The 23637-nt window shown below is 40.6% G+C and overlaps 1 protein-coding gene across 7 annotated transcripts in view; it reads right to left on the bottom strand.

Annotated features, from left to right (window-relative positions):
• LOC128895478 (ETS-like protein pointed) overlaps nt 1-23637 on the bottom strand; it is a 179340-nt gene that overhangs the window by 30178 nt on the left and 125525 nt on the right. For 6 of the 7 annotated variants that reach the window (XM_054158095.1, XM_054158096.1, XM_054158097.1 and 3 more), the window contains 3 exons: nt 23517-23633; nt 11013-11216; nt 3412-3672 (listed from right to left, as the gene is read on the bottom strand). In XM_054158095.1, the coding sequence (XP_054014070.1) occupies nt 3412-3672; nt 11013-11216; nt 23517-23633 (582 nt within the window). The remainder of the gene's footprint in view (nt 1-3411; nt 3673-11012; nt 11217-23516; nt 23634-23637) is intronic. The other variant, XM_054158101.1, reaches the window with a different exon arrangement.

Raw genomic sequence — 23637 nt, 5'->3', positions numbered from 1 at the left:
TGCGAAATCATCCCCTATCACTGTTCACGTTCTTCTCCGTTTGTTCATTCCTCCTGTGGCTCCTTGAGCTCTCGCAGTCATGTTTCTTGTTCTTTCCTCGGTATCGCGATACAAAATGCTACTGCACGGTCCCAGTTCAGGCCACTCGCGAATGACACTCTCCCACAGGTGGTGTTAACACCGCGCGCGATAAGCATCGTTACGGCCCGGGGAAACTAGAAAAAAAAATCCAGGACAACAAATTGCTCGGCCAGATGAATGGGATGATCCACTCCCAGCCAGGCACTCCTGGCCCCCGTTTTCCATTGTTCGCCGCTGGAACACCGAAGTCCTTCGGCTGAATGAGTTGCGTCAGAGTTCAGCGATGAAAACACCGGAGAATAAGGCGAATAAGGTGAATCACGCTGGCCGCTGAATCGCGAGCTAGCTGAGATATCGCGATCCCACCCCCGCTCGAAGTGTCCGTCGACCAGGTTGGTTAACGAGTCGATTTCTAGACGGCTCGTGCCAGTGAAATCGCGGATTGTCGTTCCGATGCCGACGGGGACGACGAACGACGAAACGTTAAATGAGAGGCGAACCCAGTGACGATAATGAGAGACCTGTGGCAACGCGTGCAAACGCGCCGAGCCGAGAGATGCTATCAGCCACCCTGACGTAACAATGAGAAACTCCTCTGCCCGAGTCGCAACCGCTTTCGTTCACGGTTGCAATCGGGGGAAATAAATAAACCGGCTTGTCGCGCGGTTTCGCGGCTTCGCTCCGCCTCCTGGGGCACCTATGGTCAGCGTTTCCCAACCTAAACTCGACGAACCCCCTTCGCGACGGGGGTTGCGACGATAGGTTGAACGAGAGGGGTTGGAAACGTTTTGGGGAGACGCCAGCTGGAGGGACGCTGCGATTATTGGACCTGCGAATTGTAGCTTCTTCAGCGATAGGGGAAGAATGGGAGGGGTGAGATAGTCCTTTTGATGGAACTGGGTGTGAACTGTAAGGGATGATGCCTAGGGGATGGTTCTAGAATTATGGGATTCCTGTGAGCTGTTCGAACGATTAACATTAACCCTTTACACTCTGCGCCATCTCGTTGCAAAATGTGCAGGAATCCCATTACATTAAATAGTTTAACATTCAAACTTGTCTGTTTTGGTATTATTAGACTCGATTATAAATTCTTACAGTTTTCTTGAAGCGTTAATTCTACTGCAAACATACAGAATCTATCAAAATAGGCTTCAGAATTTTGTTTTTAATATTAGGTTGTCCCAAAAGTATCTTTCGTTTTGTTAATAAGTAATTCACACACAATATTTTATGTCTAATGTTACGTTATACAATTGCATACAATTCATTTTGCTTCATTACTGTTACAACGTTAACATCGAAGAAATTAGGTTGTCTATTTATATAAATACTGCCACAGAAAATAATTGAATGCAACTCACGAAAGAAACTTTTAGGACAACCTAATATATTCTATGATGTATTGGGTTGTCCGGAAACTCCATGTCGATTTTTTGTAGGTGGTACAGGTCTAAATAGTATCGAAGTGGTTGAAAACAAATAATATGTATACATCCCTTAAAAAGTGGAAAGGTTGTGGAACAAAATGGCACCTATGTAATTCAATAAGTATATATTAAAGTTCAAACGTGTTTTTGAATTTTTCTTAGAAATTGGCACGAACTTTTTGGACAACCTAATATTATATGTATTGTAATATATATGGAATATGTTTAATTGGTATACTTTAACCTAAATCTACCTAGATCTACCTAATACTAGTCCTCATTGTTTCTGCAATGTAAACTTTCCTCGTCACACCATTACCGAATAAAAATGTGAAGCTTCTTATAAAAAAGACGAATAAAGCCACCCTATTTCTACCGATGCTAATTTGTCTTAATTCTCGGAGTGTATTTCTCCGAATAACCTACACGTTTCATCAGTCTCTGAGAAGAATGTTTCCAAAGTACATTCGATTAATCATCTGAATAGTTAGTGCCTTTCAGAGACGAAAGATATCTGGTGGTATACGGATCGTTCGAAGGGTTGGGAAACTCTGGTGAGAGCTGTCGAGAGGAAGAGATCTACTTGTCGTTTCAGCACGCTTATGGACACTCGACGAAGATGTTCAATGGACTCTATATTGTCAGGGAGAGTTTTACAGCCGTCGACGGACGAGAGTTGCCCCGAGACAGGACTCCGTGTACTACTGGACTTCTCTAATTTATCTCCTTTCGCGAACGTTTTTCAACTTCAAGGGATGCCACGTGGGTTTCGAATGACTTTGTTCGATCAGTATCGGCGAGGGAACTATATACTTCAATGCCAATACGTCCCGTTCACAGAGTAACCCACCCACTTATCAACGTCTCGCTGAGAGGATGAGACTCGACGAGTCCTAGACCCATTGACGTATTATCGAACACTGTGATTAGTTTTGGTGAGAATCAGAGGTAGAATTCTAAAGCAATTGGACTCTACAAAAAGAATTATGAACGTTATTAACTCTTTGCACTCGAGGCCTTTTTTTCTGGTATCTGCCAGCAACTCGAGATGTTTTTTAGCGTTCTATCGCCATGAATTCTAAGTTATCTGGATTTGAGAATAAGGTCACCTTTAAGACACTCGGAGCTCCAAAGAAATTAAACCTAAATAAAACATTAGGTATTGCAGATTTGCTGCTTGAAACCTAATGGTGACTGAGAGTCACCTCTCGAGTGCAAAGGATTAAAAATAATAAAAGACTTCTACAAAGCAATTCTAATCATCGTAAGCTAGTTATAACATAGTATGGCATAATTCATAGATATCGACACTGTGTCCTCCCTTTAAAAAAATCTAACTCGACAATCTTTGCTACCTAAAGTGGATTAACAATCATACAAAGCAAACCAAATTACATGAAATTGAAAACTCCCTTGTTTGGTCCACGATGGGGTGCAAAGCATAGAACAAAGTTTTGTCTGTCAATGAATTAACTACATCAGGTAAGTATCTCTTCACAGTTTTGGTAGAATTGATTTTAAACGAAGTGTGCGGCCTTACGAGAGATCTGTTAAAGTTACACGAGGTTCTCCAGCCTTGTGCCAGAGGGTCGGCAGAGGAACGGAGCCTGAGTCACGTGGATAGTGAAAAGAGACACTTACCATTGTTATGATACTGTCTCGAGAGTAGAGAAACTGTTTGGTCCCGTGGGCACAATGGGGTGCAAAATACAGAACTAAGAAATAATTTGTCTGTCGATAAATGAGCTACATCAGGTAAGTATCTCTTTATGGTTTTGGTAGAATTGTCTGCGTGTGGCCTTACGAGAGACCTGTTAAAGTGACGCGAGGTTCCCCAGCCTTGTGCCAGAGCGTTGGAAGAGGAACCTGGGCCACGTGGTTAGTGAAAAGAGACACTTACCATCGTTATGATACTGTCTCGAGGGTAGAGAAACTGCACCGGAGGACGGTTGCAACGTGGACGGCGGTTGAGTTCCGGTTTGAGGGCCAGAGGAGTTCGAGGTGGCGGAACTTGCGGGCGTCGCTGGGCTCTTGTGTTCCGGCGTCGCCACCTGATGGCCGGCGCTCTGGTATCCCAAGAAATCGCCTAAATCTGGCACGCACACGCTTTCGTACACGTTGCCCGGCACGTTCTCCAGAGAGGCCTTCGCCGCGTCGACATCTGAATGGAAAATGGAACAGATCCTCAGTCGCGAGTTGCTCCACACTTTACTTCCATAGTTTTTGCTTTATTCGTAACGATATCGACCGTTACGATGCCAGACAACGCGTGTTTACGACTACGAGACTGAATTTCTCGGAAGTTCGGTGACCTTATTTTTGTTTTCGTCGATCAATGGGCAAGGACAGCAAACATACGGATGGTACCGTTTATAAAGGAATGGTTAAATATCTCAGGGGAAAACGAAGCTATCAAGAAAATATTTTCGCAAAATTTATTTGGTATAAAGGGCATATGGGGTAAAAGATTCATATATTTTTATCTATGATTTCCTTCATCACTTGAGTTACAACAAAATTATTTGCTCCATGGAATATCATCTACCTTGGTACTAAATATTTTTGTACAAATATAGCTTCATCAACTGTAAAGGAGGTATCATATGAAGTAAAAAGCTTCATATATTTTTCTCTATAAATCTCCTTCCTCGCTTCATTTACAACAAAATTATTTGTTTCATATTATATCTACCTTGATACCAAATACTTTTGTAAAAATATAGCTTCGTCTCCTAATACATTTAACCATTCCGCTTTAAACAGAATACCTTGTGTAATGTGTACAGTAAAGACTCCCGTATCCATACGTCCATTATCCGAATCCCCTAATATACGGACGTTCTATTATCCATATGTTCTGTTATCCGCACAACGTTTCGTAGCGATGTTTACATACAATGTATGTATTTAAACGTAATAAATACTTTTCTGTGTTCAACCGGTTAAACGTAATCATATCAATTCAATCTGAAGCAGAGAACAGTATCATAATGGCAAGTAAACGAAAACGTGTGGTTTTACCCTTTTAATTATTGAAGGAAAATATATAATAAGTGAAGATCTTGATAGGATTGAAAGTGCAACGAAATTAGCAAGAATATATAGTATTGGGAAATCTACGATCACAGATGTTAAAAAACAGAAACTCAATATTGAAAATTATATACAGAATGTATATCCCATGGATGCTATAAAAAATAAAAGTGTAGATGGTGCAGAATAGTGATAATCTTCCAATAGTTTTGTAAACAAAGAGACAAAGACATACTGATATCTGAACACGTGTTACGTGAAAAAACTCTAGAGTTCAACGATAGATTAAAGAGAAACTCATTTAAAGCTAGTAATGGTTGGTTGATACAATTCAAAGCACGTCATGGTATCGGCTAAAAAGATATGGGACCATTAGATGTTTAAAGAAGCTTAATTTTGTTCATTTCTACTTGAATAAATGATGTGTAACTTTTTCGGTTGTTCTTGTCGTACTTAAGACGAGTTAAATCGTATGAGCTTATTGTTAATGAGTTAATGAGTTAACTCGTCTTGAGCACGACAAGAACAAAATAATTTGACGAGTATACTCGTGCAGAGCACCGAAAAGATTAATACAAAAGAAAGTAAATGTTCTATTATCCGAAAATTCCCCTATCCGGCCACTTTTGTCTCCCTATTAATTCGGATACGGGAGTCTCCACTGTATAATCGAAATAATATAATCTAAATTGTCGCTCTAAATCTGATTCCTGTCTAGAATTTTATTCGACGACGTTGTAAGGTTTACGATCCCGAAGGGATGCTTCGACGCGTTCGGGTTAAAATTCAGTTACTTCATAACTGTTCCAATCGGTTCTATATCAGTCCCCTCTGTCTTCTCGTGTCACACGTAATACATACAAACGACGAAGTAACGTTCAGAATTGTCTATCATCGAAACGGCTCGAACGAAGTCAAGTTCAACTTCTTGTGCTTCGTATTCCCGTGCGCGTCAACCTATTCACCGTACAGTTACTCTGTTTACGCTAATGCATTATTTACTCGTCAGTCCGCGGTAGGAGAGGGTGTGTAATTAATGTTTGCATCGTCGTAGTTACGCGATTACAGAATTCCATGTCATTAAGCCAATTACCGTTGACGGAACGCGACGCGTAAAGTCTGTCTCCCGTCTTTGCCACCGCGGTGCAAAAGCATAGCAAACGTAATCGCGACGAACGATCTTTGAGCCGCGTATGCTCCATTATTACGGCCATTATTGCGAAGGAGACGATTGCCATTGGCGTGATTCATCGGTAACGACCGTTTCTGCATTTCTGCCGCGAGTATCGCCGATACGCCCATCGATGCTCGGAGGATATTCGCGTTGATCGAAACGAAGCTGCGATGCATTGGCAAATTGCGAGAGAACGAGTTCGATAGTCTCGAGGGTTCATGCGAATCTTACTACAGGATCTCGCGGTTCTCGCAGGTGGAAAAACTGGAGGATGAATAAAATCGAAACAAAGATGGCGAAAGAAGAAATCCGTGGTTGCGACAGGACGAAACGACAGAATTGGCTCAGTGGCGAGGGAAAGGACGATATCGCGGGTTTCACTCGTGATTCGATCGTGCCAACGGCGGGAGGATGCAGCTTTTTAGTTTCTACTTTTTTTTTTTTACGGCGCATGCAGAGTTTCCTAATATCCGTTCTCGTTCGCGGAATCAAAGCGATTACCCACGCCATGTCGCGTCTACGCGAGTACGAGCACGCCACGTTGAGTTACGACTCGCGAGCTCTCCATTGTTCCGCAGTTAAACAGCCTTTGGGCGCAACAGGCACGCTCGAAAGAATTACGACCAGTTTTTTCGGCCAATGTTTACAGATTTCAGCCCGTTGCTTATGGTTCTACCAGGTTGCGCCATTTAGATCGATTTCGAAGCGAATTTTCCGTTCGGTTGGCTGCCAGATCGGGGTACCTCAAGTAATTATTTGTTTATCGACAGTGAAAGCCTTTCTAACCCTTTTTGCACTCGAGGCCTTTTCTAATGCTTTGAATGCTTAGCATTCTTAGTATTCTATCTATCACGAATGCTAAGTTTAGATTTACTTCGAAGACGTATCCTCGATTGTCATTTTATTGACATTTCGAGTTCCGAAGGAACTAAACTTTAAAGAACATTATTGCTGGTAGGTTTGCTATGTGAAATATAGTGGTGAGGGTCATCTCTCGAGTACGAAGGAGTTGTTTTTGTATTCTTATCAAGATTTACGAATTCTGTTCAGATTCGTTTCCTATTCGAAACTAAAGCATTCAAATTAATCGTTGAAGTTCCTTAATTCCTTTTAGATTAATAAATTCTGTAGAGAATTCTGAGATATTAACGAAAATAAATTTGCATTGGATTCATGAATTTAGCGAAATTGTCTAAATAAGTACCAGTTTAAATTTGTTAAAAAGGTGAGCAACGATTTCTTGTTATCATCTGTATGATTTGATATTAGAAAGGTTGCATTGAAAGCCGCTGTTTATATATACGTTTATATACACACATTTCCGTAATTACGAACAACTTGAAAATTAGCTTGCTGAATGGATAAGCTCGAAAGATAAACCGTTCTTTCGTCGCGGAATTCGACTTTTGCCAGAAAAGTGGGAAAAAATAGTAGCTTTTGAAGGCAAATATTTCGATTGATAATTTTACATACTTTACTATTGAAATAAATGGTGAAAAAAACACGAAAAAAACAGCAGCTTTCAATGTAACCTCCTAATAAGATCCAAGAAGTATCTTGTTTGAGAAAATCGTGGGTTATTTTCAGCGTTTACATCACCGTTGGACTGAGTAACGATATGTTAATAACATTATGGTATTGATTCCTGTTTCTTCCATTATCTAACAAAATCTTGTAATGGTTTCGAAATCAAGTGGTTTCAGAATTTCTTTGGAAGAAAATTCTGAAAATATCTCTCCCCTTCGAGTCAATTACAGTGTTCCACCCCCTGGAAGCCTCTTCAACTTTTGCCAGAAAAGTGGGAAAAAACAGTAGCTTTTGAGGGCAAATATTTCGATTGATAATTTTATATACTAAACCATTGAAATAAATGGTGAAAAAACACGAAAAACAGCAGCTTTCAATGCAACCTCCTCCTAATATAATGCATGTATTATGTATGTATGTAAAGTGAGAACATCGTCTCAAGCGGTATGCTTATAGATTTTGCATGTTTGTATTTCTTTTTGTATCTAACCGAACTTGGCCGAGTGCTCACCTTTCTCATTAGTCTACCTGAGTCTGTCTGTATAGCTTCCAGAATTGAACGCACGTTGTTCCTATAGCCACGTTTCAAATATATCCCATACATTGCGTATTGTATAATTCGCTGTATAAATAAACTCCGTTTAATAAATTTACCAAAAATAAGTTTCAGTTGGATAGAAACAAAGTGTAAGAGTCACGTAAATTTTCACGCGTAGTTTGCCAGTCGACGTGTTAATCAACGAAGATGGAAGTCTTTCGAAATCGTTGCGACTCGCGTTTCACGGTGTCTAACCGGGGCCCAGTCGATTGAATCGCGGTTTCCCCGGTCGATGAGACGACACGAAATAATCGATAAGGAAGTACGGGCTTTTACTTAACGGGAGTTAAATCATGGGTGAACCTCCGCTTCCTGCGAGGATCATTTCATACCTTGCTCGCCTCTCTCTTTCTCCGTTCACCGTCTTTCCCGTCTCTCTCGCTCCCGCCCTTCTTGTGTTTCCCACCGAAGATGTAGAAGTTCGAGGGTAACTTCCTCCGGCGAATGATACACGATACCATCGATCGGCACGCGAATAATAACAGAGACAAAGATCTCGATGAAAGGCGTCTTTCTTCGAGAAATCGGAAACTGCGCGAGTTGGCGCCGATATTATTATTTTTTAAATACTACAACTATCGAGTTCAACATATGTTCACTCTAATACACACGACTATCTCTCGTTGTAATTGAAAACTGGGGGGAACAAAGTGATTTATTAATTATATTGATTTTTTATTCCAAGAATTGTCCTCAACGCTAGATTTATGGGATGTATTTATACTGATAATGCCTCAATCACTTATGCTGATTTTTATACATATGGAAAAACAAGCATACATTCTAATTACTTCGGAAATAGATACAAACGTACACTAAATGTTTTTAAGATGGAAACTTCAAGAAACAAACAACCCATATAGCGAGGACCTCCGTAAACCTACGAGTTTAGAAATAAATTTAAAGTGCACGGGTAAAATTGACTAAAAATTGTTCGTCTTAAAGTCTCTCGAGCTTCGTAAACACTTGGATTTACGTGTTTCAGCTCCGCGGTTAAAATTGATCCTTGATAAAGCGTCAAGGAACCCCAGTTATTGTATTCTTTTACGCTGCTAACAAAACCGAACGAAACGATTAGATCTTCCGCTGGTCGTCGCAATCAGGGTCTCACCTTCAACAAACGCTTTCGCCAGTCCACTTGTTGCGACAGGGAATCGCGAATCGGAGTTTAATCTTTCTCGCGTTCTGCCGCTGCTCTACTCATGAATCGGCTTCGTAAGAATGAGTTTGAAACAGTTGAACAATGCGCAACGATGAATGAAAGTTACAGTGCATCGCTCGCCAACTTTTAATTAGACGTTTATCCCAATTTGCGGTTACAAACAAGCTATTATTTACGTTTCAACTCTTTGAAAGTCAACTCAATCTATATATGTATATATAGAGAAATAAAAGCCCTGACTCACTGACTCATCAACGCCCAGGTTTAAATTCCCTTGAACCTAGAAAGTTGAAATTTTTCACAGACCTTTCCTTTATGATGTACACAAAGAAAAAGAAAAGATATTTCGAAATTAAATCTCTAAGGAGGTAAAAAGGAGTTGGAACTTGGTCTTAACGCTCTTCGATATTTTACATGATTTCTTAATCCTTAAAAGCCTGATTTTCCAAATTAAATTAAAAAAAATATCAATGTATAAACTTAACTTCTTGCATTACATTCTTTTAAATGTTTATTTCCCCTATAGCTCGGGTACCTCGGGATCGCTAAACCCGTACTGTAGCTACGATAAAACATAGCTGCAGTCCCTGAGGGCAAACATAACATCGTATTAGGTACCAATCTACAATCATTATGAACTGATCTTACTAAACCTCCCTGCTCAGAGAATTCTTTTGTCTTAAATCATGTATTATAACGAGGAGTATGTCTTTGAAAATTCTGCGTTGTCCTAACATCATATGAGGTGCTATTCTACATATAGTCACTATGAACTGATCTTACTGAACCTCTCTGCTCATAGAATTCTTTTGTCTTAAATCATGTATTATAACGAGGAGTATGTTTCGAGAATTCTGCGTCGTCTTTATATCATATGAGGTGGTATTCTATAGTCACTATGTCTTATATATTTATGTCATGTATATTCTATAGTCACTGATTTTACTGAACCTCCCTGCTCAGAGAATTCTTTTGTCTTAAATCATGTATTATAACGCGGAGTATCTCTTGGAGAACCCTTCGTCGTCCCAACATCGTACTAGGTACCAACTTCCTCCGTGCTCCCGTTAAAAATCGTGCGATCCGTTCGAGAAGGCTCTATCCAGGCTCTATCTCGGCTGAAATCTCGTAATCGAAATACGAGTGGATTCTTCGTCGAGGGCAGATAGAGGCGAGCGTGAGCGCGGTGTTCGACACACACGCACGAGCGGGCCGAAAACCACCTAAGTGGCCGAGGCAATGGCACGGGACCATTCTGGTGGCAGGATATCCGGAGTGGGAGTTTCTATGGCGGGGCCTCTCTTTTTTCCCCATTCTCTCCTTGGTTCGGAATAAAAACTACCGATTCAACGCTTCGAAACGCTGAAAACACGAAGAGGGAGGGCCGCGTCTCCTCGCGAGCTCTCTCCTCATTGTTCGGCAACGGTTTCTGCGCCTCGGTACCTGCCGCGACATTGCGATTTTACGGAAATTCGATATCTGTTTTTTTCTTTTTCTTTTTTCTTTTTTTTTGGTCCGGACACACGGGGGAAAACGACTCTTCCGGTCCAACCTGCTTTTCCTAGCGCGAATCGCTTGCAATCTCCACTTTATCGACCTCGGAGAACGGCGGAGGATCTTTTTTTGCGACGTCCTGTAGATACTGAGCCGTTCGTTGCGCAAATCGATTAACTCGATGAAACAAAAAATTGAAAAATGCGATGAAATGGACTCTGATATAAATTATTTATTATTCAATGGCGAAAGAAATTTTGTCGTTTGATGGTACTAATCTTTATTATTCAAGAAAGTTATTATAAATATAAAAAGTTATGAGTATAACCAGTGTTCTGACAGTTAAATCTAAGATTTTTCAAAAAGTGGGGTTGATCGATTTATGCTGTGAGCCGTTCAAATATTAGTAATAATAATAATAATAATAATAATATCCGAAAGTGCCCTGTTTGCTACACTGTTGGGTAAACGTCCAGTACGAGATCGAGGGAGAAAGAGGAGAAAGTCACGTACCTTTCTGCAGGATCTCGAGGTGTTCCCACAGGATATCGCCCATAAAGGCCGGAGCACGTGCCAAAAAGGATTCCTTCCCCATGGCACAAATCTGTTTCCCGGTCATGTGCTGCCAGGGCTGCATCGCCACACCCTCGAGGGAAAACTCTCCGATCGCCCAGTGCAGCCAGTGAGCGACAGCTGCTTCCGACCATTGCCTCGGGTCTGAAAAGTACATCGTTCGCGTCACTTAATCGACTGTCGATTTGCATACACCGATTTCTACCTGTTGCAAACCAGTGGGTGTCTAAAAAATGGCCGATTTCATGAGAACCATTTTTTAACCCTTTGCACACGAGAGGTTGTGATAGGCTGCGACTTACAGTAACTATATATTCGTTAAGAAAAGAAGTAACAATTGCATTCACCGATTTATCCTTCTTCACATTTCTTTTAAAGGTATATTCTCTTATAAAGAATAATATACTTAAACATTTTTTTAAAAATTCAAAGAAAAAAGTATGCGAAGAAAGATGAATGAATGCAATTGTTATTGCGTAAGATATGGCACTGGGGCGTGCCTCTATAATTTTTAAGGATATTGTCGTCGATTGGTATTAACCCTTTTCACTCGAGAGGTGACTCTCAGTCACCATTAGGTTCCACGCAGCAAATCTATGATACATAATGTTTCTTTAGGTTTAATTTCTGTGGAGCTCGAAGTGTCGATAAAACGATTGTCGGCGAGGTAAAGGTGACTTTATTCTCATATCTAGATAGTTTAGAATTCATGGCAATAGAATGCTAAGAAACATCTCGAGTTGCTGGCAGATACCAGAAAAAAAGGCCTCGAGTGCAAAGGGTTAACCAAAAGGGTTAACAAGGGGTCACATCTTAACGTAACGTAGTAACTCGTACAGATGACTCTTGGTCACCATCAGGTTCGACACAGTAAATCAACCAACAATAATAATTGTTTAGATTCAACTTTTTTAGAACTCGAAGTTTCATAAATAAAATGATTGTCGGTGAAGTAAAGGTGACCTGATTCCAAAACTCAAACTAGTTTGCGATCACAAATTGGGCTACATCTTCGAAGTCAATCTAAGCTTAGCATTCGTGGCAATAGAATGCTAAGAAACATATCGAGTTGCTGACAGATACCATAAAAAAAAAGAGGCTTCGATTGCGAAGGGTTAACATCCCCCTGTTTGAACGTCTCCATAGAATATATTCCATATTTTCATTCCTTTTCGTATCGTGCACGGACGTATCGCGTAAACGCGTCTCGAGAATGGGATTTTCCCGGTGGCCAAGGAAAATATGTGCAAATATTTCGATCGTTATTTTTTCATCCATCGCGCGCGATCGTGAAAAATAGCACGTTCGATAACGAGCGCATAATTGATGGTGTTAACGAGTCTCGTCGAGCAGACTAGCGAGCGTTTAACGTTAAACAGCGATACGTAAAAAGTAACTATTCCAGTGCGATTATTCAAATTGAATCAGTGACTAATAACGCTCCAGGTGCTTTCGAACGGGAAACGATCGGTATCTATTCTAATTTCCCGAGCGGCGCGCTCGCGTTCACGTTTCTCGACGTTCTCCGCAGCCCCGTTTCTGACAATAAAACGGTCGTCGTTGTCAATTTTAATCGAATACGACCGGAGGATACTTTGCTGTTACATATTGATAATATGCAAACAAGTAGCAGTCCTATGGACAGGACATTTATAACGCATGCCTATCGGCAAATAAAATTGAACAAATAAATGCTGAAGCTACGAAGCAAGGCGATTAGATTTCCGACCGTACTTGCCGAGAAATATTATCCAATCCTTGATAAACATTGTATACCGGTTAGGTTGTGCCGTGCTATGCCAAGAAATTTATACTTTCAGCAGACTGAAGTATATGCATCCAGGATTTTGGAGCTGACGGTTGTATCAAGAGCGATACGGTATTAAATTAATTACGAAGCGAAGAGTGAAGATAGTGATGATACAGATAATATTTTTCCAATGCGTTTAAAGTCGAGGGAGGACACGAAACCTCGAGTGACGCAAGGCTTCTCGAAGACAGGAGATATTGTGTCGGGTTGACGGCACGATCGGCGCTGGGGCCCGGCCATCTTTGGTAGAAGCAATACTGAGAAACATTGGAATGTCCCATTTGAGGTGCGCGCCCATATTTGCACGCGTGTCTTGCATTGTTTCGCGGTATCTTCCCGCGTAAAAGTACTGTTCGGCTCGTAATGCAAACAGAAATTACGACGAACCGTCCTAACGAGGCTTCTTCCTCTTGCTTTCGGGGCGCGCTACAGAATTCGTCGAAGAGAACCCAAAGAATCGAATCGAAAAAAATTAGGGAAAATCCTAATTCCAGAAGAGAGTGACTATCTAGAGACCCTCTAATCAAAGTCGCGAAACGAATAGCGTTGAGTAACGTTGCCCGACTGTAATTGGTCGTCGCTATTGTTCAGCTAAGTAATAAATATTTGATCACATTTCTCAAGATTCACACATTCCAAAGAGTATAAAACTATATTACGGTTTTTGTAGTTTAGAATCTGATACGTGAAAACTTGCGAGTCAAAGCATGATGAGAATAAATTGGAGTTGTTAGGGTTAATTGACAAATTAGTTTGTCCATCCTCCCTCTAATTACAAGGATACAGTTGTACGTATGATAAATTTTGAAATTGTTGAAAAATGTTTGTATCGAAAGATTAATAACGAACAATGAATAACGAACTAGAATAAGGAACAATTATGATATATATTATGTGAAATTGAATACAAAAATGATTTAACAAATTGGTGAAATAAAAATTAACCGAGCTCTCTCTATTTACGTATGTTTGCGCAGACCATATTTCGTTGACTAACTAGTCAAATCATATAACGTCTTCCTCGATGCCGTTGAAAGTGCGTCACCTTTAATGTTTTCGTACAGCGCCAGCGATCTGTTCCTTTGCTGTTTACGTATTCACATGGATAACACGCATACACGTTTTCTTTTTTCGCATTATAGAATACCAACATGTATATATTTTCAATAATAAAAAAGGGGCTGGCTTCGGTAGTTTTACTGTTGACGTTCTTCAGAAGAGGCCGACGTGCCAAGCGGTTAGCCTTATAATAGAATTCGGTACAAGCGGTGGTGAATTCAGTAAAAAAAGTTCCGTAATTAATAGCAGCATCGAGGAACGTACGTAAATTAGCCACGAAGCGGTTTAATTCCCGATTAATTGAGATTGCGGTGTTGGTATTGATTAAGAGTAGAACGACCAGTGTGGTAACCGGAGCTCCTGGTGGACGCTTTCTCGTTTCTTTGATAATCTCGTTCCTCGAGCGTCGCGATCTACATATCAACATATTTCTCTCTCCGGGCGATGATAATGCGCATGGAAGTAATCTAAAATGTAATACAGGACTTTTAACTCCCACCCCGCGTCCCGCCTTATCTGCCAGCTGATTACGTCGTAGGAAACTAATTGCCTAGATTAGCCTATTGCGGTACGGTTGATTAAAAGCAGTGGCAGCGAATCAGCGGCCGTCTGGAAGAACGATAGCGCGCAGTGCAATCGCGTCCCTTCGCGGAAATATTTTCCTCGTTCAACACAGAAATGCCAACGAATGGACGAACAGATTTGCGACAAACATATGTTACCACGTTCTTTATCCATAAAAAGAAAGAAAATGTTTCGCCTTTTGCTGGTAGATTATTTTTCCTAAAAGTTTATTTATAGACCTGTAAGGCAGGGTTTTTAAACAGGAAGAAAGAAACCAAGTACGATCTCAGAAGAGTTAGGGTTGATTGTCCAGGCGACGAGTATTCTATTCCAATTGTCTACGCCGCATTTATGTTTTCATTTATGTTAGAATTTTCTACTATTTTTCTATTTTAGTTGTAATTAAAAAGACGAATGCTTCATCTTTCCTGGTGGATTATTTTTCGTAAAAGTTACTTTACTCTAAGGCAAGGTTTTTAAAGAGGAAGACTCTGAGTACGTTTTTGGAAGAATTAGGGTTGATTGTCGAAGGCTATCTAAAAGAGCGATGGATGTTCTCCTCCAATTGTCCATTAATAATACAACAATTCTTCTATAGCACTGGATTCTGATTACTTGATTCACTAATTTGGAAATGCTCCAAGGCATTTCAAAGAACCCTCTGAAATATTTTTAATTTCCCTCTTACAAACCTCGCGTATACCACGTCGACTGCCAAACAAATATTCTTGAAAATTTCTGCTAGGATTAAATATTATCAAGACCATTGGAAACTGCATAATCAAACATTTATTGCGATATTTATTTCGTCGTAATATACTTCATCGAAGTTCAAGTATTTCATTGGACCACCTACTGTACGAATGCAGAAGATTTGAACTACAAAGAAGGAAGTACAACCTAAACCCAGAAACATGTGCAAAATACCATCAATTACCTCAAGGACACCAAACTCTACGGTAGTATATAGCATCGTTAATTAATCGGAAAGCCAATCGAATTCGTCACTAATTACCATGCTGTAGATGCGATGTACATGTGCGATGTCGTTGAAATTTATTTTCTCTGACACTTAACTTTCAGAATTAATTTGTTTAGTTCTTCACTGAAAATCCCTGTCATCCATATATGGGTGACGGTGGCGATCAACGTGATGCACTACATATTGAAGCTTCTCGAATCTATTATTCCCGTTTCCCAAAGCAAAATCCAAAAATCTGGAATGGTTCACGAGGAACGGTGTGCTCCGCGTCGGGCTAGTTAAAGGGAAATAAGGAGGTGTAATCGAAAAAAGGCAAAAAAAAAAAAAAGAGAAAAAGAAAGAAAGAACAGCCATGGCGGGGGAGAGGTTTAACGTGTCGCCGTAAGCGCGACGAAGAGAACACGCAAGTCTGTTAACAGTGCTGACAAGGAATAAGTTCGGCAAACATCGGCGCGATCCTCAAATATCGGCGGTCGCTTTGATCGTGCCGTGCCGTTAGACACTTGGTGTGGCGCGCGTCCTCTTTGCTCTCACCTTTTCTCTATTTATGCATTATCGCTGCGGAACGCCGGCGTCGATCCGGTCCGACATATATTTTCATCGTTTCCACGAACGAGGGGCCCGATTCATTCATAAAAAGAGGCTTGCTCTCGCGAGTCACGTATCCGCCGCCGCGCGACGCGATCGAGACGGATCGAACTCGCCGCCGATTTCGATATGGCCATCCAAGGACTCCGCGACGATCGTCTCCTTTTTCTATGATCGTGTCCAGAGGCCTTCGTCGAGGGGTCGATCGTCGGGGACCATAATTTAACCTTTTGCGCTCCGCTGGCGCCGCCATGGCGACGTGCGCGACGCTTCTTGCGAGAAATCCACCTAACCGTGTTCGCTTTCGCGATGTCGATGATTTATGACAAAAGTAAATTAACACTGAACCTACCAAGCTGGTCAATCTGACCCATATACTTCGATCTTCCTCTTAAAATTACCTCACTGTTAACGCCGAACGTAATCTTTTATCTAAAGTCACTCAATTATTGACAATGATTTTACCGCAATTTTTGGGGACGATTATCTCAACACGTAACAATTTCTATGAAGATAAAAAACTTGAAGCTGTTAAGGTTAGATAATTTAGCACTCGTGCTACTTAATTGTTTAACCTATTTCATTCACGAATCTTATCCAAATTTATTTTCATTATCGTCTCATTTCTGGAATTAACTTTCTTCTGTACAGTTTCTATGTGCAATATATGAATATCAATATCAATTCCACTTGGGGTTAAATAATAAAGAAAGAAAAATTCCCACGGTCAATAAGCGAAACGATCGAATCACGAAGCTTTCGTTGGAATGTTACCGGACTCGAGGACACGTTCGAGTCCTTCGAACAAAACGCGAGTAACGGTGTTCGAGAGATTGACTCGATAAAATGCAAAAAGCTGTGTAAACGTCTCGTCGTGTGGCTAATTAAAACCTACATCGTGACTCGCGATCTCCTGGATCGAGATGCGTTTCTTTCTGGCTGGCCGACTCGGGTTGAAGGAGAAAAAGAAAGAAATTGGCGTCCACCTGTACGAAACGCTGGTGAAATTTATCACTGGAGAGCAGGTACAATCGTATCGTAGGCAAACTGTGCCCCGTCGCGGCAGACGGTTCCTAAACCAACCGACCGAAATCACAGTCGGTGTTCCGATCATTGCCGTGAAAGCTTGCGCGTGGCACCTGCGGCACCTATCTTTGTTTAAGGATGTCGATGGAGCCTCGATTGTCCTTTATCGATGCTTTTAGACACCTTTAGCAATCGCCAAACGTCTCGGGGGGAAAAATGCGATTGCTCGCGGAGACAAGGAACGGTAGACGCAACGTTTCAAACCATTTACACCAGCTGGTAGAGATTGGCGAATCAACGTTCACCTTTGTGATGCCTCGCTTTTGTCACAGGTGCGACGATACACGAAATATATCTGCAGAATAATGGTAGAAATTGGGTAATATGGGAAGTTGTGAAAAGTAAGCATAAGCTTAGAAACGTTATGATTGGTAAAATTACTCATCGTTGTTTTCCGTGAGTGGTTATGTGTCAACAAAATAATTATCTCGGAAATCAGCAGAATCGATAGTTTGGTGTCGATTATTTCCGAGGGGCACCATCAAATTGTTATTTGAGGGCAATAACTGAAAACCCATTCACCATCTTCATATTCACAATAATAGATAATGTTTGAATGAAATAATACTGAAAAACACATTAGGCATTTTTAATTCCTTTCCTGCCTTCAAAATTGACCAATTTCTACCATTGTTCTTTAATATCAAACGAAACTATTGCTTGTCACAACTATATACTATTCTATTAATAAACATACATATAGGTACACCTTCGCTCATAAATATATGGACACGTACTACTTTCAATGAATAATTAATATACATCGTGAATTATTACTATACTAACAACACTTAATTATATTAGATGTTTTGACTGCCATATTTAATTTTATAGTGGAACCACGGGATCGTTTAGATAGAGAAGTCCAGATAGAATGTTCAATATATCAAACACATTTATGGGGAAATATTACAAAATAAATGAGATAATATTACTTCGGATACAACGAAGAAATTAATAGTATCCAAATTAGGTAAAAAAACATGTTAACATTATTTAGTTATCTCTAAAGCTTTTTATCATTACTAATGTGATATTAAAAGAACTATTAATACAGTATATTCGCTAATACAACATAAACATATCGAAAGATAAATGATATACTCGGTTGTTCAGAAAGTTAGTGCCAATGTTTAAGAAAAATTCAAAGGCATATTTGATTTTGATATATATTTATTGAATTACATAAGTACCATTACGTTCCACAGCCTTTCCACCTTTCAAGATATGTATATATATATTTATTTGTGTTCAATCATTCCAATATATTCAGATCTGTACCACCAACCAAAAATCGACATGGACTTCATCCGAACAACCGAATAATTCATATTAATAGATTCGCAACTTTTATTAGATATTTAGTGTTCACATACTTCTAAGCGGGGGTGTATATCACGATCATAATAACATTTAAGTTGTTTAAATGAATACGCGTGTCCCTTCAGAAAAGAAATAGAAAGGTCAAAAAAATGTATTCGTTCTAACGAATAGTCCATAGTCTACTAAAGTCTAAAGCCTAACCATTCAGGCCAGCTACGTTTCGTTTTCATAGCTCGGAAAATCTTATCAGTCTTTTTCTCTATAGACTAATCCGCGACACGAATAAATTTTGCCGAGATTCACCGGCGACCTCGAATCACTCTATTTAAACGCTGGGAACACACACGCGACACGGATTCTCGACTGAATCTCAATCGCAGCGGAGAATTGAATCCGATCGTGGCTAGCCAAGCCTGGAAACGCGCGAATTAAAGGAAGATCTTCGAGTTTTAGCGACGAGGGAACGTTCTGTCGGTGCGACGATGCGTGCTTGGCCGGTACGTGACGAACCTCTTCGATTCGACACAGAGGATGCATCCTTGGCGGCGCTTATTATTCATAAGAAAGGCAGATTCTGAATAAATCATAATAACGAATGCATCAGGGGGTTCTGACGTCCTACAATGCAATCGCGAATGCACGGCGCGGCGTCTGTGTGTGACAGGTGCTCCTTCGTTTGTTATATAGCACGCACGTGCGATTTCGCGATACAAATATTCGGGAGAATCGAGGAAACACACCGAATTTAATTGCAAAACATAATCTGAACGACAATAGTTCGATCAATCGTTTTCTTAAGAGGGAAGACTACTCCAGAAATTTCAGAAAATCGATTCTTTTTTTTTTGTTAATATACTACCTTAAAGTTTAAAGAATAAGAAAAACAATATTTCATAGCCCAGAGCAATCTTAAAATGTTCGTTTTCGAATGTTTTTCCATGGCATTCTCGGTACTACATTTGAGAAGTTTTCGTGTCGCTAGTTGGTGGTAAGGTCGCGTTGTTTCGAAGGCAAACAAACGGTGCCATTTTGCATTCTACTGCGTAAACACCGATAAGGAGTTTGCATTGCCTAGAAGGTCGATTTGGCGGCTATCGAAATGAAAATTTATGAATACGCGCGAATTTTAAACACTGGCAACGTGCAATATTCATTCGTTTTTTATATAAACGGTCATCGAGATGCAGGTTGACGCGTTTCAAAATACGAATTGTCGTTTCTCGTACAAACAAGATTTTATGTAGAACAGGACACGCTTTGCGATTCAAATATTATTTTAAATGTCTCCCTCTGCGATTTTGTATAAAAAAACACGAGTTAGAAGATGTTAAGAAAATGTTGGCCAGTAAACGTTACGTTTTCGAACCTTCAAACTTTTGTAGCATAATTATAGATCCTTGATCTTCCAAATTTTTTGTATTTGAACCTTCCGAGCTACACCCGGCCTTCGGGGATGAACGTGTAATTGTTAAACTGTAGGCCGGGTAATTTGTCGATCGTAAACGTTCGCATATGCGTAATTACGGGATCGAATAAAGACGATTTAACGGGTGTCGTCCAACGGCAAATGCGAATACGATATAATTTATACCAATACAAATATTACGACCCAATTAAGGACAAGGATCATCCCGGAGAATAATTAAAGAAGCGAAAAAGCATCGGGGAGATATAGGACGATTACGGATGTCGGCTTAACGGGCGTAATATTTTAAAGCATTAGAGACCTGTTAGGTTATTTGCAGAAGCTGACTTCCGATGGGCATTTTATCACCCTAAAACTCGTGTATTCTTTTAATTAGGTTGCAGGACCTTGCGTCAGTTTTTATTTCAAGAGCTCCTTTGTCGAGTTCCATTCGACATTCTTTTACGTCCAAATGAATAGGGAAGGAAATTGTTCAAAGAGATATATCGTACACTTGACAATTATAAAATACAACAAAAGTGAGAATAAAACCGCTATTTAAATTGCCTTATTTTTTTAGTTAAATTTCAAATGAAATACTTAAAAGCGTTGGGAGCTGCTGGTAACGAAATTGAAATATAATTCGGATTGCAAAGGTTTAATATGCTACCCGGTGTATACGAGCAAATAAAATAAAACGTTTTCTCGACGCTCACGGTTGGATCCTCGGCAAAGGGTATTTCGAGACAGAAAGTACCTGTACCGAAACACGGTACAGTTTTTAGGTCGTACCGATGAATATTCATAGAAACTTTTATCTGATGATTCTCAGAGTTCCCTCGCCAACCAAAGTGCCGCTGTTCGAAACGTTACGCACCGGCGCAAATCTCCATAGGATGAAAATTAGCGCGTGATTTGACGAAACAGGCCAGGGATCCATCGGCGCGGAGCCTAGCCCAGCCGTAGCTCGTGGAAACGACAACTTGGCACCGTGACGAACAGTCGCGGCACGGTCAGAGACAATGGCGAACGAAAAGGTCGAAGAGACAATAAACCGGGCGAAAAAATAAAGGTACAGATTAAATAAAGAAGGAGGAGCGAGCAGCAGGAGCGAAAGAAGGGAACGGAACGATCGCGGCTCGAAGTGGAACGGCGCGAGGTTGCTCGTTAGGTTCACGGAGGTCAGACTGTAGGTGATCTGGCCTGGAGGGTACGAACCCGGGGCCATGTAGACCGGAAGTAACGTCACACCCGCGTGGCTCTGAATGCGCATACCGGATGTGTGGCATCGGCTCCCCATCAGAGAACCATCAACATCACATTCACAATTCCTGCACATCGTCGGCTCGTCGCACATCACATCACATCGCAGTATACCCGCGCGCCTGTCTCCGCGCTGCCGCACTCACGCACGCACCCACAGCTTTTCCCTCTTTCAGCGCCAGCACGCATCGGCTCTCCTCTCGTCACCGATTTTTCAGAAATTTCACCCGAGATCCGTCGACCGTGTGCTGCTTGCGCGCAACCAAATTAGAAGCTTCTCTTTTTTAACCGACTTCGGAAAGGAGGAGGTTACTCGATTCGACATATATATTTTTGTTTTATGGTTGAAAACCATTTTAGTTTCGTTTTTCACTTTTAAATGTAATCAAACGGAAGTGAGTAAATGATTGAAGGACGACAGGCTTTGTGCTTGATTACACTATTCGCTGAGCTACAGAATTGTGTTAGCGTTTGATTACATTGGTCGCAGAGCTATGAGATTAGTTTTGCGTTAATAATAAATTAGTTTTTACTTTTCTGCATTCTAGTAAGTCGGTTTTCAACTACTGTCGGTCAATCTATGATTGAGGACCTGTAAGTTTTTTTTTTTTTTTATGAATGTTCGCCGATTACGCCGAGGTGGCTTGACCAATCGGAGTGCAACCACTTGCATCCTGTAAAATATTTCTCTCGGTTTTACCCGTTTCTTTACCAGCTTTATCGCAAAAAGAGTACTATTTCACGTATGTTCGGCCTGAAAGCGATGGAACCACTTGCATTTTGCTGATGGACAGGTCCTCGCAATGATCACATTCGCAAAAATTTATGAATTTTTTTTATTGCTTGTAACTATGGTTACTGTAAAATTCATATTCTTTGATATAACTTGGCGAGGAATTTGACGATCGAGATGGAACCTTTCGCATTTAATGACAGCTGATTTCATGGTGTTCAAATTTACAAGCGTAGAGTTGGAAGATCAACAGCATCAAGAAGTCGAGATTAATTGATGAATTATAAGTAGGGAAGTTGCTGAAAAAGTTGGAATCTCTTATGGTTCGTGTGAAGTAATATCTGCTGATATTTAAGGCATGAAACGAGTAATGTATTTATAATTATAATTATATGGAACTGAATTGAATAATCCATATATTGGATAACGATAATTCATATATTGCATATGAAAAATATACACTACAGTTTGAAAATCACCATTCAACCGATCGTGATAAACTTGAAATTTCAGAGATTCAATTCGAACGATGTACAATGATGAAATCAACATATAAGGATCAAAGTGACTAGTTACATTTCAATCGCCACTGTGAAATATTCTATCCCTTTCTTCGTGCAAGATTAGCAACATTCTTGCGCCAGCATTTCAATTCCAACGAGTTCCATTGATACCCAACAGAAGCAACAAATTCTGCTAATTTCCGAATCGCCACCCAGCGATCCACTCTTCCATCTTCCGTCTAAGCGCGAGGTATTAAACCTTCCCATCTTCGATGTAGCGAAATTGTCTCTGGAGATGTCCTCGAATCATCGACACGATCGTATCATTTTCGAGGCGATCTACGTTACGGTTGCCACTTTGATAACTTGGAACAGAAGGATTCGAACGCTCACCGCCGCTCGTTATCGTTAACACCGCGCGCAAACGATCGCCAGTGGTAATGGCGTCGTTTCCTCGAGGACGAAGGTCCGCGTAAAACTCTGCGCTAATGAAGCATCGATAATCGTATCAATGTATTCATCTCCCCGATGAAAACATCAAAGTTCAACTCGCGTATCGAATCGTGTAATTAAAAGTCGTTGGGATACCTTACACGCCGCGCAAGGTTGCGAGGAAAGGAGACATAAAAGACCGCTTTCTGCAAGGTTGGGTTATACCGTCCGTTCAAAAGTCGTTGGAAATGTCGTGCGAGCATGAGCGAAAATTACGCAACGAAAAAATTAAATATTAATGTCTCGAAGTAAGGTAAAAGCCTGTAAATAAAGGATTTTGTACATTAACGCGAGATGTAGCGAAGGGAGAAGAATTTCCCGTTGAAGAATATTCGTTCATTTCATTTTACACTGCGAATATTATAATATGAAGTTCACTTTCAACATTTTTTGTATGGTTCCATACTGTGTGTATTTTGTAATTTTTAGCACATTCAAATTTCCTGCAAATGTATATAAATCCACAGGCTGGTAATTAGTGATTTCAATTAAAGAGGAGAGTTTGAGGTTATTTCCTTTTAAAAACAAGTAGGGCGTTTTGTTTCTTTTTTACTGGTGCTTGGAGTTCTGTTAAAAATAGCAGGTGTTTTGAAAGTACCTAGAAAGCAAGGGAAGCTTAGAATATACTAAACTGACCTTTGGTTATGTTGAGGCGGACTCGTTCCTTTTCCCAGGAGGCGAAAGAGGCCTCCAGGGCCTCGGTCATCTTCTTGTTGGTCCCAGGCGTTAACGGCGGCACTTGCGCCGGTATATCTGA

The sequence above is a fragment of the Hylaeus anthracinus genome, unplaced genomic scaffold (assembly GCF_026225885.1).
Source record: "Hylaeus anthracinus isolate JK02 unplaced genomic scaffold, UHH_iyHylAnth1.0_haploid 5, whole genome shotgun sequence".
Classification (NCBI taxonomy): domain Eukaryota; kingdom Metazoa; phylum Arthropoda; class Insecta; order Hymenoptera; family Colletidae; genus Hylaeus; species Hylaeus anthracinus.
Note: the sequence above shows the minus strand (reverse complement) of the source record. Positions and strands in the feature narration are given on the sequence as shown.